Source organism: Triturus cristatus, chromosome 2_2 (genome assembly GCF_964204655.1).
Source record: "Triturus cristatus chromosome 2_2, aTriCri1.1, whole genome shotgun sequence".
NCBI classification, from domain to species: domain Eukaryota; kingdom Metazoa; phylum Chordata; class Amphibia; order Caudata; family Salamandridae; genus Triturus; species Triturus cristatus.
The window spans coordinates 629,150,773-629,166,461 of NC_140582.1; the positions used below are offsets into that span (position 1 = coordinate 629,150,773).

Sequence of the window (15,689 nt, forward strand, 5' to 3'; positions counted from 1 at the left end):
TATGCCATCTAAAGTATGGCCCTTCACGTGTGTGGGACGGGTTACCAGTTGTTCCAGGCCTCCTATGGCCATAATATGTTCTAATTTTGAGGTATCCACGTCACTTAGTTTTTCCAAGTGGAAATTAAAATCTCCCAGCATTGTGAAGGACTGTAGACCCAGTCCTTCTAGTAGCAGACTCAATGAGTCTAAGAAAACCACTTTTCCAGCAAGGTGGGCGGTAAAGTAGAATGCCTTTAAAAGGATTGTGCGAAGCAGAATATATATTAAAGGTAAGAGTTTCGCACGTCTGATTAGAGGCGGGAGCAAAGTTTGTGGCAAGTGACTCATGATCGATCACCGCGAGCCCCCCCCCCCCCTTTTTTTCCTGTTCTCGGTCAAGCGTGTAACAATGAAAGCCAGGTGGAACAGCTTTGACCAAATCCGGGCCTGATGAGCCATCTAGCCATGACTCCGTAATCAGTGCCAATTTAACATTGTGTTCTTCTAGTAGAAGAGCACATTCCATAGAATGTTTCACCAGGGATCTGGCATTAAATAACATACATTTCAGCGAATCTTCGTTTCTGCCACCTACTTATTGCCCAGTGCTCAGGCCAACAATTGGTCGATTTAACAGTGTCGGAAGAGACAAGTGACAAGTCTGTACAATGTCTTAGAATATCACTGGATAATTATCCTGACATTAGATTGGGTCCTTTGTGTACCAGTTGTCAGCCTGATTAATCATATGTAGTTCCCTACTAGTGTACTGAATTATTTTGATAGTGTAACTAGCAGGGGGGGACGGGCCCTGTGTCCAGCCAGAGCGCGGACAGGCGCAGACGGGCTTGCCTTGGGCGCCTCAGCGGCGCGCGTCAGCATGTAGAATAAATAGGTTTGGGAAGCACAGTAGACCGCTAACGTAGCGGAAGTAGTGTCCCTCCCCGGGCTTAAGATAAAGTGCAGAGTGCTCATCAGTGCCACAGATCGCCTCACATCCAGAAGTTAAAATATATGAGTATTAAAATGCAGTTTTGTCCAAATTTAAAAGATCACCAACAAACAATTGTACCTCCGACAGTGTTACCGGCGAGCATTGAACGCAGCTTCGCACGGTGATTCAGCGCTGCGCGGGCGCGTCAAATAAATAGGTTTGGGAAGAACACTAGACCGCTAACCTAGCGGAAGTAGTGTTCCCCCCCAGGCTTAAGATAAAGTGCAGAGTGCTTATCAGTGCCACAGATCGCCTCACATCCAGAAGTTAAAATATATGAGTATTAAAATGCAGTTCTGTCCAAATTTAAAAGATCGGTACAAAAGGGGGTGGTGATGGACGGAGCATCAGAACAAATCAAACACTCACACCCAGTCAACAGATCTGGGTTTGATCCATCACCGTTCTTTAGCCCACTCTGCCACCCCCGTTCAGGCATGGCCATATGCAAATCAGTCTGACCCTGTGCCTCATGGGAACATTCCAGCCGGAACTGCCAAGCCATGCCTTCCCTGGACCGGAAACAAGCTTCCTAGGACCGGTTTCTGGCATTTCAGCCGTCTTCAGCCAGGCTTGCTTGAATCCAGTGGCAAAGTGAGCAAGGGACTCCCGTCTGAGCATGTCCATCAACAGTTCTTTTTGCATTAGTCACCCCGAGTGGGACGGGTATGCTCAGACGCGAGTTCCGTGCTCTCCATGCCACTGGACTCAAGCTATCCTGGCTGAAGAGGGGTGAAACCCCGAAACCGGTCCTAGGATGCTTGTTTCCAGTCCAGGGAGGACCTGGCCTGGCAGTTCGGGCTGGACTGTTCCCATTGGGCACAGGTTCAAGACTGATTTGCATATGGCTGGGTCCAAACTGGAATGGCATGGTGAGCAAAAAAACAATGGATTTAGGCCCAGATCTCTGTACTGGGGTGAATGTATGACATTGTTCTGCATTCTGTCCATCAATAGTTCTTTTTCAAATTTAAAAGATCACCAACAAACAATTGTACCTCCCACAGTGTTACCGGCGAGCATTGAACGCAGCTTCGCACGGTGATTCATCATGACAAAGGTCGGTCCGATGATCCAGAGGCGAAGAGGGAAGGAACCTCATAGAAGAAGGATAGAAACATAAAAGATTGCACCAAGCGGTATACTGGGATGCCAGGAAAACACGAGGAACCTGAGAAGGTATCCACGCCCGCCTAGCTTAAGACAGGGCTATACAATAGCCAACAAATACCCCACCTAGGGTATAAATCGTCCCTGAACAAAAACAGGTAAACACCTCTTAGGGAAACCCGCAGCAGAGACCAAGAACCGAAAAGACCTGTGGAAAACACCACAGACAGCTTACAAATTAGCCAAAAAAGACACAAAGGGTCCAACCTGAGGACCTATACAGCAGCACTTAACAGCAAAAAACACACACCACAAGCTGAAGGGCTGAACCAGCAGCCAAAAGAAGAGAGGGGCCAACGGAAAGACCCTGAAGGCATTCAAACCCGCACACAACGAGCCAACCGAAACCTAAGGCCCCTAAGAGAAAGGAGGGATAACGCCTCCCAGAAAGCGCCGGAGGGCCGAGCTTACGGAGAGGGAGGGGGATGGAGCCCCGCAAGGAGTCTCTGAATAGTGGAGTCCGCGTGGGTGTGAAACAACAGAGTTCCTTCAAAAGGTAAATCCACAAGACGCTCCCGAACATTCTCTGGAACGACGCCATCCCGCAGCCAAGCATGGCGGCGGAGGGCCACAGAACTCGCCATAGCACGGCTGAGGGAATCAGACGTCCAAGGCCGAACGGAGAATGAATGTAGCTAACTCCCGACCATCCCACACATGGTGCCGCAGATCAGCACGGGCACCCTCTTGGGAGGTGTGAGACAAAAGGAACTCCGCGGAATCCCACAGATCGGAAGTAGCCCTGGCCAACACACAAAGTGTGTTGAGTGCACGCAGGGCAGCGCTTGTGGAGGCGAAAATGTTGAAAATGTTACGCTCCCAGGAGTCAAGCCACCGAGCCTCCCGTGGCGGCGGGAGCACCACTGAAGGCAAGGAAGGAAAAGCAGCCCGCAGGACAAGGCCCTGGGCCGAGGGGTGGGAAAAAAGGCAAACTGGATCGTGCGGAGCAGGACAGTTGAGGCACCGGATCCCCGTGGCAGGGCGCCCCAGAAGAGAGTTATGGAGCGACGCTTCAAATGGGAGAAGCGGCTCCCCTCCACCAGAGCCCTGGTGGAGAACCTCTAACAAGTGGTCCGTAGGGAGTGGGACAACTGGATTGCCCATCTGCAGAATGGCAGTGGAAATGGCCCGGACAAAGGCCACACTCGCCTCCGTAGGGCGTCGTGGGGGGGAAAGCAACTCCTCCGTGGGCGAAGGCAGCAAACTAAGACGCCCGTCCCCGTGCCCCGCTGGAGGGAGAAAAGACCAGCCCCTGTAGGATGGGAAACCTACGGACGAATAGGGAACCTGAGGGGTCTCTGGAGAGAGCGGAGAAGCCTGCGGGGCAGACAGCTGCAGGGAACGGAAGAGCGGGTCTGGGGGCTGTGGACGTGGAGACAGCGTAGAACCCGCCCTGGAATCCGCCGGAGAAAAGGCCACGATGAGGTGCCCAGTCTCCGGTGAAGAGGAGACAAGGAGATGACAACTCTCCGGAGAGGAAGGGACATCCGGAGAAGAGTCGACGATCTGACGTCGGGACGGCGCTGGGGAGTCCACCACAGGCACCGAGAGTCCTCTACCGGCACCAAAGTGTCCACCATCGGCGCTGGGTCGACCTCCACCACCACGTGCCGCATCGGAGAGGGGTCGGGGTCAGAGCTGAAGCGGCCAATGAACAGCACCGAAAAGGCGCTGGCTCGACCCCCGACGAGGCAGCCGCCTGCGCCAAGAGGGGCCCGGGGAAGCGTCACGTCCGCGGATGTCAGGGCAGGGTCACGTGGTAGCACCACTGGCGTGCAGAGATGCTGTGGCAAAGATTTTCCGGATACAGTCTCACGCCTGGGGATAATTCTACGTTAAGGAATCTGCAGCTAGTAGTCTCTTTCAGATCATCAATGAACTTCTATAGACCTTGCAGACGGGGAAAATATTGTTTTTGCCCAATCTGTGCACCTACGCTAACTCAAATCGTCATACTTTAAACCACGCTTTACACCGCAGTGCATAACCCTGAAAAAGTATACTGCATGTTCCAAATAAAAATGTAATCTGGCCACCATCTTCAAGCACCTTCTTACCAACAGTTCTTTTATTTGCCCATAATCTTATGTCTAAGCATAATTAGGAAACTCTGCATTTTATGTCGTCAATGATGTTTCCTAACCTTACTTGAGGTAAGGTTTCTCTTCAGGCCTTCCAGGTGATTGCCTGATGCAGAATGTCCCAGGTAGAGATCCTCCAGAGTGTGGAGGCTGAACATCTACCACCTCAGGTAAGCGGTGTTGGAGGGTAGGCTCTAAACTGAGAACAGCTTTTTTCCTCTTCAAAAAATAACTTGAGCTTTGTATTTCACATAGCTTGAACAGTTTAGAAAATGCACAAAGTTGCGATTCAGCTGCCTTTACAACTTTATACTCTACTTTAAATCCCATGTAATTGATCGAATTTAAATTTGGAATGTGTAAAGTTGATTAAGTGTGCTTTAATATGTACCTAAAAAAATATCCATGCATTCCTACACATAGAATTATCCAGTTTGAACCCTGAATATCGAAATCAGAATATCAATGGCACAGAACATGGAAGACAGAATATTGAATCCAAAATATCATCAGGTAACTATAGATTTTCTATACCACACTCCACATATACGCGCACCTACACAATACACATATATTCATAGTAAATAGATGTGGAGCTAGGAGCAGTAAATCTATATTTCTGTATATGCACCTAACTTTTAATATTCTAGCCTCTATATTCTTGTATAACGATGTACCGGGGTATAAAAAAAAAAAAAGCATTAAAAAGTATTGTGCACTTTAAAACCTAGCAGACAGTACCTTTTTCAGTACAAGTATTTGGGAAATAATGCACCTATACTCTACAGTTTTAATGTTTGGTCATAGCTCAGGGTCATGCCCCCCTAAAAATATACTTCTGGCAAATGGCCCGTGAGACTTCACCAGAGACCAGAGTTCACCGATTTCAACGTTTCCCAAATGGATATCTGGATCAAGTTTGAGAGATTCCCCCGATGCTGTGCCTACTGGGACTTCAGGTCCCACTGCAGAGTCCGCATGTGCCAATGGGCATGTTTTACTAGCAGGAGGCTATGAGACCCGGCAGCCTCAGAGCCAGTCTCACCGAAATCCATGATAGAGGCTGAAACATTGGAATCATAGCCCTAATATCCTGGAATCGCTGTTTCCGAGGATAAACCTGAAACTGCACTGTATCTAGAATAGCTCAGATGGAAGGGAGCATCTGAGAGCAAATCAAGTGTGGCTTCGGAAAGCTGATGGTGAACCCTGTGAATGCAGGAAGCCTGCCTTAGTCTGAAGGTAGGAGACAACTGCATGGAGCGACCTTCCTTCAACAGCCAGTGGTCAAGTTAGGGGAAGATTGGAATCCCTGACCTCTGCAGATGTGCTACAACCACCACCATCACTTCGGTGAAGAACCTAGGGGAGCTGGTGAGCCCAAAGGGCAGTACAGAGAACTGCAAATGCTCTTGGCCTACCATGAACCACAGTTAATGTCTATGGGCAGGACAAGGATATGGAAGTAGGCATCCTGCAAGTCCAGCACTATCATCCAGTCTTCGGGCTCGAGGGCAGTAAGTGCCAGTGCCAAAGTGAGCATTTTAAATTTTTTCTGTTTTTAGGAAGTTGTTGAGGGCGTAGGTCTAGGATAGGACGGAGGTCTTCATCCTTTTTCTGCACCAGAAAATAGCAGAAATAGCAACCATAACCTACTTCTGATGCCAACACCCTCGTGAAAGCTCCTTTGGGCTTAAGGGCTAGTACAACCTGTTGCAAAATGGAGAAGAGGTTTTCTGTCAGCCAATTACTGGGCGGTGGCATGTTCTGTTGGAAAAGTAGGTCATAGCCCCATTAGACAATCTGAAGCACCCATTTGTCTGCAGTCGTTTCCCACCAATAGTGTAGGTGGTGCAGAGTCCTTCCATCAACAGGGAGCCCATGATGGTAGGAGGGCAAACTAAAGAGGCTTTGAGGTTGCAGCTTCAGGGGGTGGGGCAGGGGGGGTACTGGATTCAGGACCAGAATCTGGTTCCGTAAGGCTTGTGGGAGACATGTCGACGGTCACAAAAGGAGTGGTCCCTAGACTGGGGTCTGGTTCCGAGACGCTTGTAGGAGGCATGTTCACGGTCATGAAAGGACTGTGCTGCCTGCTGGCTGTGGTTACTAGGGGGGAAGAAGACGTGGCTGATAGCCTGTACCATAGCCATGGAAGGGTCGGAATGTGGCTGTTGCTCGGCCATCTCGTGCCCCAATAACCTAACGTTGGAGCGCCACAGTGGAAGCAATGGCTCTGGTCAGTGAGTGGGTCATATCCAATCCGCATCAGATCAGGAACTTTCCCAGGCTATTGCTGTAGGGACAGATGCAGTAAAGTGTTGCATCCAAGACCATAGGTAGCAACTGTATCCCACACAGTGAGGAAATGAGGCTCCAATAAGCACATTGGTTCCCGGAGGAGGTTGCGAAGTCACGGCTTGGGCTGATCTGGATCCACCAACGAATGCAGAGGGCTTGACTGGTGCCGATGGCAGACCTGCCGGAAGACACCCAGTCGGAGTCCCTTCTGAATCCATGGGGTCCAAAGGCGCTCCAGAGGGGTTCGACCGCCCAAACAGGAGACTCAAAACTCATGAAATTGAACAGGGGTCGCTCTGGAAAACACGGGGAAGCGAGAAGACCAGGTGTCAGATATCGACTCTCCTAAGGAACCACCTAAGAGCGGGGGCTGGATTTGTGGCATTGTTCCCTGCGTCATCCGATGAACAGGACAGACGCAGAGAAGTCAAAGAGCGCTTTGATGACTTCTTGTGGGTCTTACCTGAAGAAGTCCAGGATCAAAACTGTGATGGACACAAGCGACTCTGGGAGCAGTCCAGAGGCCTCCCCCACGAATGGGACCTGAAGCAACGTGCGGAGGGTGTGGTTAGCGGCCAGAAGCCTCATGTTCCGCTTTAGGATGGCCTTTGGATTCATGGTCCTGCAATCCGTGCAGGTCATGGAGTTGTGGTCCAGTTTCAGGCACCACAGACACCTGGTGGAGGTCCGTCAAAGACATCTGGCTGTGGAGGGCACTACACAGCTTGAAACCAGTCAGTTTCTGCAAGGACATAGTCCAAAAATCGAGAAAAAAGGTACACTGGTTGAGTTTGACAAAAGGTCGAAAATATTCAGTCTGAAATGGACTGTGGGGAGCTTATTCAGCTCCGTGCTGATCGCTCAGAAAAGGAGGAACTGAGGTGATCGTACTGGTGGTCGAGCCTATATAGCAAGTCACTTCGCCGTGGATGACACCATGCGGAACTAAATACACCACCTACTGGTGCGGAAGAAGATTGCTAAAAATCTGCGATTAGAAGGCTACTTTTCAATAGTATTTGTTTTGTATTTTTGAAGTATTTTTTTGCACACAAAAAAAAAGTTACTCAATGTATTTTAGCACATTTACATGCTTATCTAGAGCACAACAAGCATTCGGATAACAAGCACACTGTTGTTTTTAATGAGTAAAACATGCTTTTAAACATGGTGCCAGTGTTCACCAAATCGTTCCTTGTCAGCTGTATGTATGTGTTATTTACGTGGCGCAAAAGGCAGTGAAGTGCTGTACAGGACGCAAGGCAAAGACACTGTTAACATGAGATTGGTGATATTGCAGGTTTCTTGGTGTGTAGGTGGACTGTTACTGCATCATGATGTAGCATTCTTCAAGGAGGTATGCTGTGGGTTCAGATATTTGTTCCAGATCCTGGGTGCATACACTGAGAAGGCCTCTGATCTTGTTTTTATTTTTTGTACTTCTTTGTCATTAGTCTGATAGTGTCCTTGCTGCTGTTGTGCCTAGAGCCAACAGAGATGGTAAGCTTGCCAGACAGCTGCTAGGCAGTGGTAGTAGTTGTGATGGTTTTGTAGAGGATGCAGCTGATTTTGAAGATGGAGTGGGTTGGCAAGGGCAACCAATGGAACGCTATGTGGATGGGGATGATGTGGCCACATTTCTTCAGACAGTAGATGCAGTATGCTGCAGCGTATAGGATGCCCATAAACGGGGTCAGAGTGGAGCCACGGAGCATGGTATTGCAACCATCCAGATGTAGCTTGAATTAGTAATAAAATCATTTGATTATTCACTGAATTATTTTCACTGAGAAAATAGAGTTAATAAGCCATAAGGACAAACCTAATATTAATTGCATTTTTTGCATTTATTTTATTAGAAAACTACATAAACTAACAACAAAAAATAATCATAATCTTCATTGCATCTAAAGTACAAAAGGTATCTGGTTCTCTTTGGCTCATGCTGTCAGCTGATCAATATTTTCATTTGTTCTGTTGGCTAAATGGGCACTTATGATCTCTGCAAACAAGTTCCTCTTCAACAGGTTGTAGGCTAGAGGCAACATCTGGCCCACCACCTTATGGAAATACTGTGAACGTGAAAAAAGAGTTGCATTAGTAACAATACCCACTTTACAACAAAAGTGCTATGAAGCATCAAATCATTACCTAGCATTTATGTTGGTGCTTTTTTTTAATGTGATCAAAAACAAATCTAACAGTTGGGTGTATAGCATGCCAGCAATATATATTGAGCCTTCCACCCGGTGCATAAATTACATTTTTCCACAAGAGACTTTGATTAACATACACATACAACAGTCTACACAGATGACAGTATGATATTCATATGGAATCTACATGGCATATGTCTCGACCACTATGCAGGTTAATTTCCATCCAGTCCCTGATGTACCCCAGTGTCCTGGGTCCAAACCTATTTCTCCCGCCTACTAGTACTTCTTTCCTCCAGGGCCAAGTGATTCCCCTATGATCTCTCAATGTAGATATCAAACAATGTAGAGGCTAACATTTCTTGTAACATTTCAGCCCAGATCATGCAGTCTTCATCAGCCCTTTCATCTATCCAGCTCTATCTCATATGTCTTTCTTCCACCATTGCCCATTCAGATATCGAATTTGCTACCTACCAGTATGCATCTGTTCTTGGCATGTAGGGCTGCTGACATTCATATCTGTGCATAGATGGCCGCCTAGTGTCGGGTCCGGATGATTGCATATTGTTGTCCTGGAAGAGTCTTCGAAGTATCACGAGATAGGTGGCTCCTCCCCTGGACTACAGTGCGCATGGGCATCCCCTCCATCCTTAGATTGTTTTTCGCCATTGTGGCATAGATGGAGAGTAATACAGTGAATGATGACCATGCTAACTAGTAATTACTGAATGCTACAGCTGCTACAGGCGCCGGGGAGGAGGGTGGGCGATATGAATGTCAGCAGCCCTACATGCCAAGAACAGATGCATACTGGTAAGTAGCATATTCGGTTCGAGGCATGTGGGCTGCTGAATTCATATCTGTGCATAGATTATATAGCAGTCCCTCCATTTAGCGGCGGCTTCCCGTGCCAGCTGCAGCAGTCTGAAAAAGAGTTTTGAGAACAGCATGTCCTACAGCTGCCTGCTGTCTTGAGTGTACATCTACACAGTAGTGCTTGGTAAATGTATGTATAGTGGACCATGTGGCTGCTCTACATATCTCCTCTAAAGGAATATTTCCCAGGAAAGCCATGGAGGCCCCTAACTTCCGTGTGGAGTGGGCTCTTGGAGGAATTGTTAGTGTGCGCTTAGCTTTTTCATAGCAAATCTGTATACATTAACAATCCACCTAGCTATTCCTGCTTTGGAAATGGGGTTGCCTTTGTACTGTGGGGAAAAGGCAACAAACAGTTGTTTTGTTTTCCTGAAATGTTGTGTTCTGTCAATATAGTACAGGAGAGCTCTTTTGATATCTAGTGTGTGGAGCATTCTCTCTGCTACATTCTCAGGATTAGGATAAAACACTGGTAGTTCTATGGATTGGTTCATATGGAACTGCAAAATTACCTTGGGCATGAAAGTAGGGTTGGTGCGTAGTACGACCCTGTTAGCATGAACCTGTATAAATGGCTCTTGAATGGTTAGTGCCTGAAGTTCACTAACTCTTCTTAGGGAAGTAATGGCAACTAGGAAAGCTACTTTCCATGTTAGAAATTGAATCTCACAAGAGTGTAGAGGTTCAAAAGTTGGTCCCATCAGTCTGGTGAGGACCACATTTAGGTTCCAGACTGGTGAAGGAGGGTTTCTTGGAGGAATCACACGTTTGAGTCCCTCCAAGAAAGCTCTGATGGCAGGCACTTTGAACAGTGAGAGGTGCAGCCTGTTCTGAAGGTAAGCTGCCAGTGCGGTTAAATGTATACGGATGGAATTGTATGCGAGATTGCATCGATGTAAGTGTAATAGATAACAGATAATGTTTTGCGTTGATGCATCCAGCGGATTGATGTCATTATTTTTACAATAAATGACAAATCTTTTCCACTTAGCCGCATAGCAGGCTCTGGTAGTGGGTCTCCGTGCCTCCTTGATGATATTCATACATTCTGGAGGCAAGTTTAGGTAGCCAAATTCTAAGATCTCAGGAGCCAGATCGCCAGGTTCAGCTGTTGCGGATCTGGGTGCTGAATCACGCCCTGGCTCTGCGTTAAAAGCGTGGGTGTTAGCCGTAGTCGTTGATGCGGTACCACGGAGAGTTCCAGAAACGTGGTGTACCATGGTTGGCGTGCCCACTTTGGAGCAACCAGGATGAGCGTCATTGAGTGTTGCCTCAGTTTGCGTGCCACCAGCGGTATTAATGGTGCTGGGGGAAAAGCGTACGCAAATCTGCCTGACCAGTTGATCCATATTGCATTGCCCTGCGACTGTGGATGTGGGAACCTGGCGGCAAAGTTTTGGCATTTTGCGTTTTCCCTTGTGGCGAATAGGTCTATCTCTGGATGACCCCACCGTTGGAAGTACGGTTGGAGTACTGATGGATGTATCTCCCACTCGTGTATTTGGTGGCTGTGTCTGCTGAGCAGATCCGCCATCTGGTTGTCCTTGCCCGGGAGGTGTTCCGCCATGAGGAAGATGTTCCTCTGAATGGCCCACTTCCACATGCTCTGAGCCAGATGAGACAACTGTGGGGAGTGTGTCCCTCCCTGCTTTTGTATGTAGTACATGGCGGTCATGTTGTCCGTCCGGATCAACACGACTTTGTTGCACAAGTGTACTTTGAATGCCTTCATTGCAAGGAAGATTGCCATGAGTTCCAGAAGGTTGATGTGCATCCTCCTTTGCTGTGTCGTCCATAGTCCCTGCACTGTGTAATTGAGTACATGAGCTCCCCATCCCTGGAGAGACGCGTCCGCCGTCAGTATGATTTGTGGGACAGGCTCTCGGAACGGTCGGCCCTTGCAAAGGTTTTGTGGATTCCACCAATGCAGAGAGTTGTATGCCCGACCGCTCACAAACACTAGGTCCTTCAATTGGCCGTGAGCCTGATTCCACTGACGTGCCAAGCACTCCTGAAGCGGGCGCATATGTAACCTCGCGTGCGAGACTATGAAGATGCAGGAGGCCATCATGCCTATCAACTGCATAAACACTCGTGCCGGTAGTGAGTGTTGAGGTTTGAACTTTGTTATGAGCAACTGCATGCTGTTGATCCTTACTGAATTGGGCTGTGCCTTGGCTGCCAGAGTGTCTATGGTCGCGCCTAGGTACTGCTGTACGTGGGTGGGTTGAAGGTGGGACTTTGGATAATTCAGAGAGAAGCCAAGGCTGTGAAGAAGGTGAATGGTGTGGGTTACGTGGTTGGCACACTGCTGGGCCGACCTTCCCTGGATAAGCCAGTCGTCCAGATAAGGATAGACATATATGTGCCGTCTCCTTAAGTGCGCCGCAACTGTTGCCAGGCACTTGGTGAACACTCTGGGTGCCGTTGTTACTCCGAAGGGGAGGACTTTGAACTGGTAATGTTGGTTGAGAACAGTGAACCTGAGATATTTTCTGTGCGACGGGTGTATGGGTATATGGAAATACGCATCTTTGAGATATAGTGTCGCGAGAAAGTCTCCCTGTTTGAGCAACGGCAGCACCTGTTGCAAGGTGAGCATATGAAAATGCTCTGACAGAATGTAACGGTTTAGAGGTCTTAAATCCAGTATGGGTCTGAGAGACCCGTCCTTTTTTGGGATCAGAAAATACAGTTAGTACACTCCTGATCCCTGTTCTTCTGCTGGCACGAGTTCTATGGCTCCCTTTTGGAGCATACTGAGAACTTCCTGGTGGAATAAGTGCAAGTACTCTGCGGACATAGGACGGTGTCTTGGTGGTATGTTTGGTGGAGTGGATGTGAGCTCCAGACACTTACCGTACTGGACAAGGTCTCTCACCCACCTGTCTGTAGTGATGGACTTCCAGACCGGCAGGAACTCTTGGAGTCTCCCCCCGACTGGTGTTACGTGGTCGGGGGGGCAGTGACAAGGCGTCACTGTTTGTTGGTGGCGGAGGACCTGGAGCGGTTTCCTCGGCCTCTGCCCTTGACGTTGTTTCCACGGTATCCACCTCTGTTATTCTGATTATAGGTAGTCTGTGTACCTGGTTTAGTGTAATGCGGCTGTTGGGAGTTATGGCCTCTAGATGGTCCTCTGTTGGTAGAGCGACGAAAGGACCCACTCCTAAACTGCTGTGATTGCAGAGCCCCCATAGACTTTGCAGTCTCTGTATCTTTTTTGATCTCTTCTAGGGTGGTGTCAACTTCGGGGCCAAAAAGGGAGTCAGGGTTGACAGGTTGATTGAGTATCGTTGTCTGTATCTCTGGTTTGAATCCTGAGATTCTCAACCAAGCATGCCTTCTTAACATGACGCTGGTGTTAATAGCCCTAGCTGCAGTGTCCGCTACGTCAAGAGCGCACTTAATGGAAGCGTTGCTTATGAGCTTTCCTTCTGTAATAAGCGACTCTGCTCCTTCTTTAAACTGATCTGGGAGGTGCTGTAGCAGTGTCTCTAGGGTATCATAATGCGCCCTGTCGTATCGAGCCAGAAGTGCCTGAGTGTTGGCAATTCTCCAGATGTTAGCTGCCTGTGCAGCAACTCTTTTTCCTGAAGTTTCCAAGACCTTAGACTCCTTGTCAGGGAGAGGAGCATCACCCGTTGTCTGTGAATTGGCTCTCTTCCGAGCATTGGACACCACCAACGAGTCCAAAGGCAACTGGCCTTTTATGTAGGTAGGGTCCACAGGAGCTGGCCTATATTTTTTGTCAATCCTAGTGTTTAGCACTCTTGCCCTTGTGGTCTCCTTAAAAATATCATTAGCCGGTTTTAGGACCCCCTTCAGCATGGGCAGAGTCTTAACAGATCTTTCGGAGGTAGAGAAGGTATCCATCAGAAAATCATCCTCAATAGGATCAGTGTAGAGCTGTACATCATGATTTTTAGCTGCTCTCTCAATCAAGGCATTGAAAGCAGCAGTATCCTCAGTAGGAGATGATTTTACCACATATGCCTGTGTGTCTGGAGCAGTATGTGGGTCCCCTGTACCAATATCGTCCACCCAAGGTTGGTTTTGATCTTCAGGGTCAGTGTCCATAGGATAAGTGTCCTCAACATCACCAGCATCCCCTGCATCCACATCACATTGTGTGGGTGAGAATGACTGAGGCTCCTGGTCATAATATTGAACATGTTCTACTAGAACTGGTGACGTGGTCCTCTTCTTCTTCAATGGAATTTTGTATGGCTCCATTGATTTCTCTGGCAGTATCTTTCTTTTATATATTGACAGTCTACCAGTCTCCGCATCGATAAACTGCCTTGGCTCCTCATCTTCCTGAGGTACTTAGACAGCTCTGTCCCATTGGCATGCCTGTTGGTGCTTCGACAGATTTCTTCGGGTCGACCCCTTTTTGCGGCTCGAGACCCTTCTTTGCGTCGAACATCTTCGGTCGTACCGCAGGTGGTAGTCCGAATTTTATGTGCGTCGACGCGATGTGAACTGTGCTGACAGTCTTCGGCTGCGGGGGTGCTTTGCGCCGAGCATGGAAGCAGTGTCGTGGATGCGGAGTAACGACTCCGACACCTTCTTCTTTAGGAAGGGAGACGGTGTAGTTGAGTCGACACGTTGCGTCGATACCCTTTTGGACGTGGCATCTAACCCTGAACCAGACGCCGTGTTCTCGACACGAGGACCGGGATGGGTCGGCCGTCGCGAGGCGCTCTGTATTTTTGTGTCGACGATCCTCGGCGCCCATTTTTTCGGGTCGGCAACCTTGACCTTGGTTGTTGGCGCCGCCTTCGGCTCGACGTCCCCATGAAGTCTCTGTGCGTCGACGGCCTTCTTTTGTTTGTTCGGCTCCGAGGGCTTCGAGGCCTTTTTGCCGATGAGAGACTCTTTCACTTTCGAGGTAGGTGCCTGTGCCTTCAGTTTCGATTTCGTTTGATCGAACGATGGCGCTTTCGATACCGATGGCTCTTTAGGGTAGTTCGTAGCCGGGCCTTTATGCGGGGCTGTAGAACGAGAGGAATGATCTTGGTTAAGGCCTTGTGGCGATCCCTCGACCTGAGCCTTATCGAGTGCCTCTCTGGGCCCTGTACCGGCATGTGGGCCTAGCTCATCTTCTGAGCCATCCTCCTCGGCCCCAAGGGCCTCCTCGTCGTCTCCTACCTCTTCGACGACACCATCTTCCTGTTTGTCTACTATACGCTCGTCTTCGGCATCATAGTCGGATTCTCGCTCCGAAGCCGGATCCGAGAGCTCCCCCCGAACTTCAAGGTCCACGACCTCCTCATCTTCTGTCCCAAAGATGTTGTCCGGGTTCGGCGTCGCTTTCTGCGCCTCGAGCCGAGCTGCTCGACGAATGCGAAGGGTCTTCTTCGATCGAAACCTGGAACACGCCATACAGGTGGCTTCGTCGTGGTTTGGAGAGAGGCACTTGTTGCACACCGGGTGCACGTCGAAGCGAGCATACTTAGCGTTGCAAAGAGGGCAACGCTTAAAGGGGCTATTCGATGTCTTTGGTTCCATCATTGATGATCTACTCGAGAACGCCCTCGACAAATATACTTGGCGCCGAACAAAAACAATACAGACGAATGTAAAGGCCTAAATACTCAAAGAGCTAAGATTAGGACATCCGAACCCAATGGCGGAAAAAAAAATCTTAGGATGGAGGGGATGCCCATGCGCACTGTAGTCCAGGGGAGGAGCCACCTATCTCGTGATACTTCGAAGACTCTTCCAGGACAACAATGTGCAATCATCCGGACCCAACACTAGGCGGCGATCTATGCACAGATATGAATTCAGCAGCCCACATGCCTCGAACGTATTGGATCCACGCCTGTATTGTTCGTCCTTAAGTGGACAGCAATCAAATGGCTATTCTTTTGCCAACAGTAGTCCGAGCGCAACAAAGTAGCGATTAATTTTCTTAGTTTTGGGGCTGGGATAACCCCCCAAAGGGTAATGTTGGACCAATAACTTAATACTGGACACTTCCCTTAGTTTCTTAACTATCTCTCCCAATAGGGCTCCACCTCAATGCAACACCAAATCATATGTAGAAACCCTGCAGCAACCATCTAGCATCTAGGGAATATATCTGGCCTAGTAGGGTACATTTTGAATAACAGTCTAAAGAAA

The 15,689-nt window shown here is 48.7% G+C and overlaps 1 protein-coding gene across 3 annotated transcripts in view; it reads right to left on the minus strand.

The window, feature by feature from the left end:
- Positions 1-8,351: 8,351 nt before the first annotated feature.
- The window catches only part of HPF1 (histone PARylation factor 1), a 168,541-nt gene continuing 161,203 nt past the window's right edge, over positions 8,352-15,689 (minus strand). For all 3 annotated transcript variants that reach the window (XM_085641821.1, XM_085641823.1, XM_085641822.1), the window contains one exon: positions 8,352-8,597. In XM_085641821.1, coding sequence (XP_085497947.1) covers positions 8,466-8,597 — 132 coding nt within the window. In that variant the 3' untranslated portion in view covers positions 8,352-8,465. The remainder of the gene's footprint in view (positions 8,598-15,689) is intronic.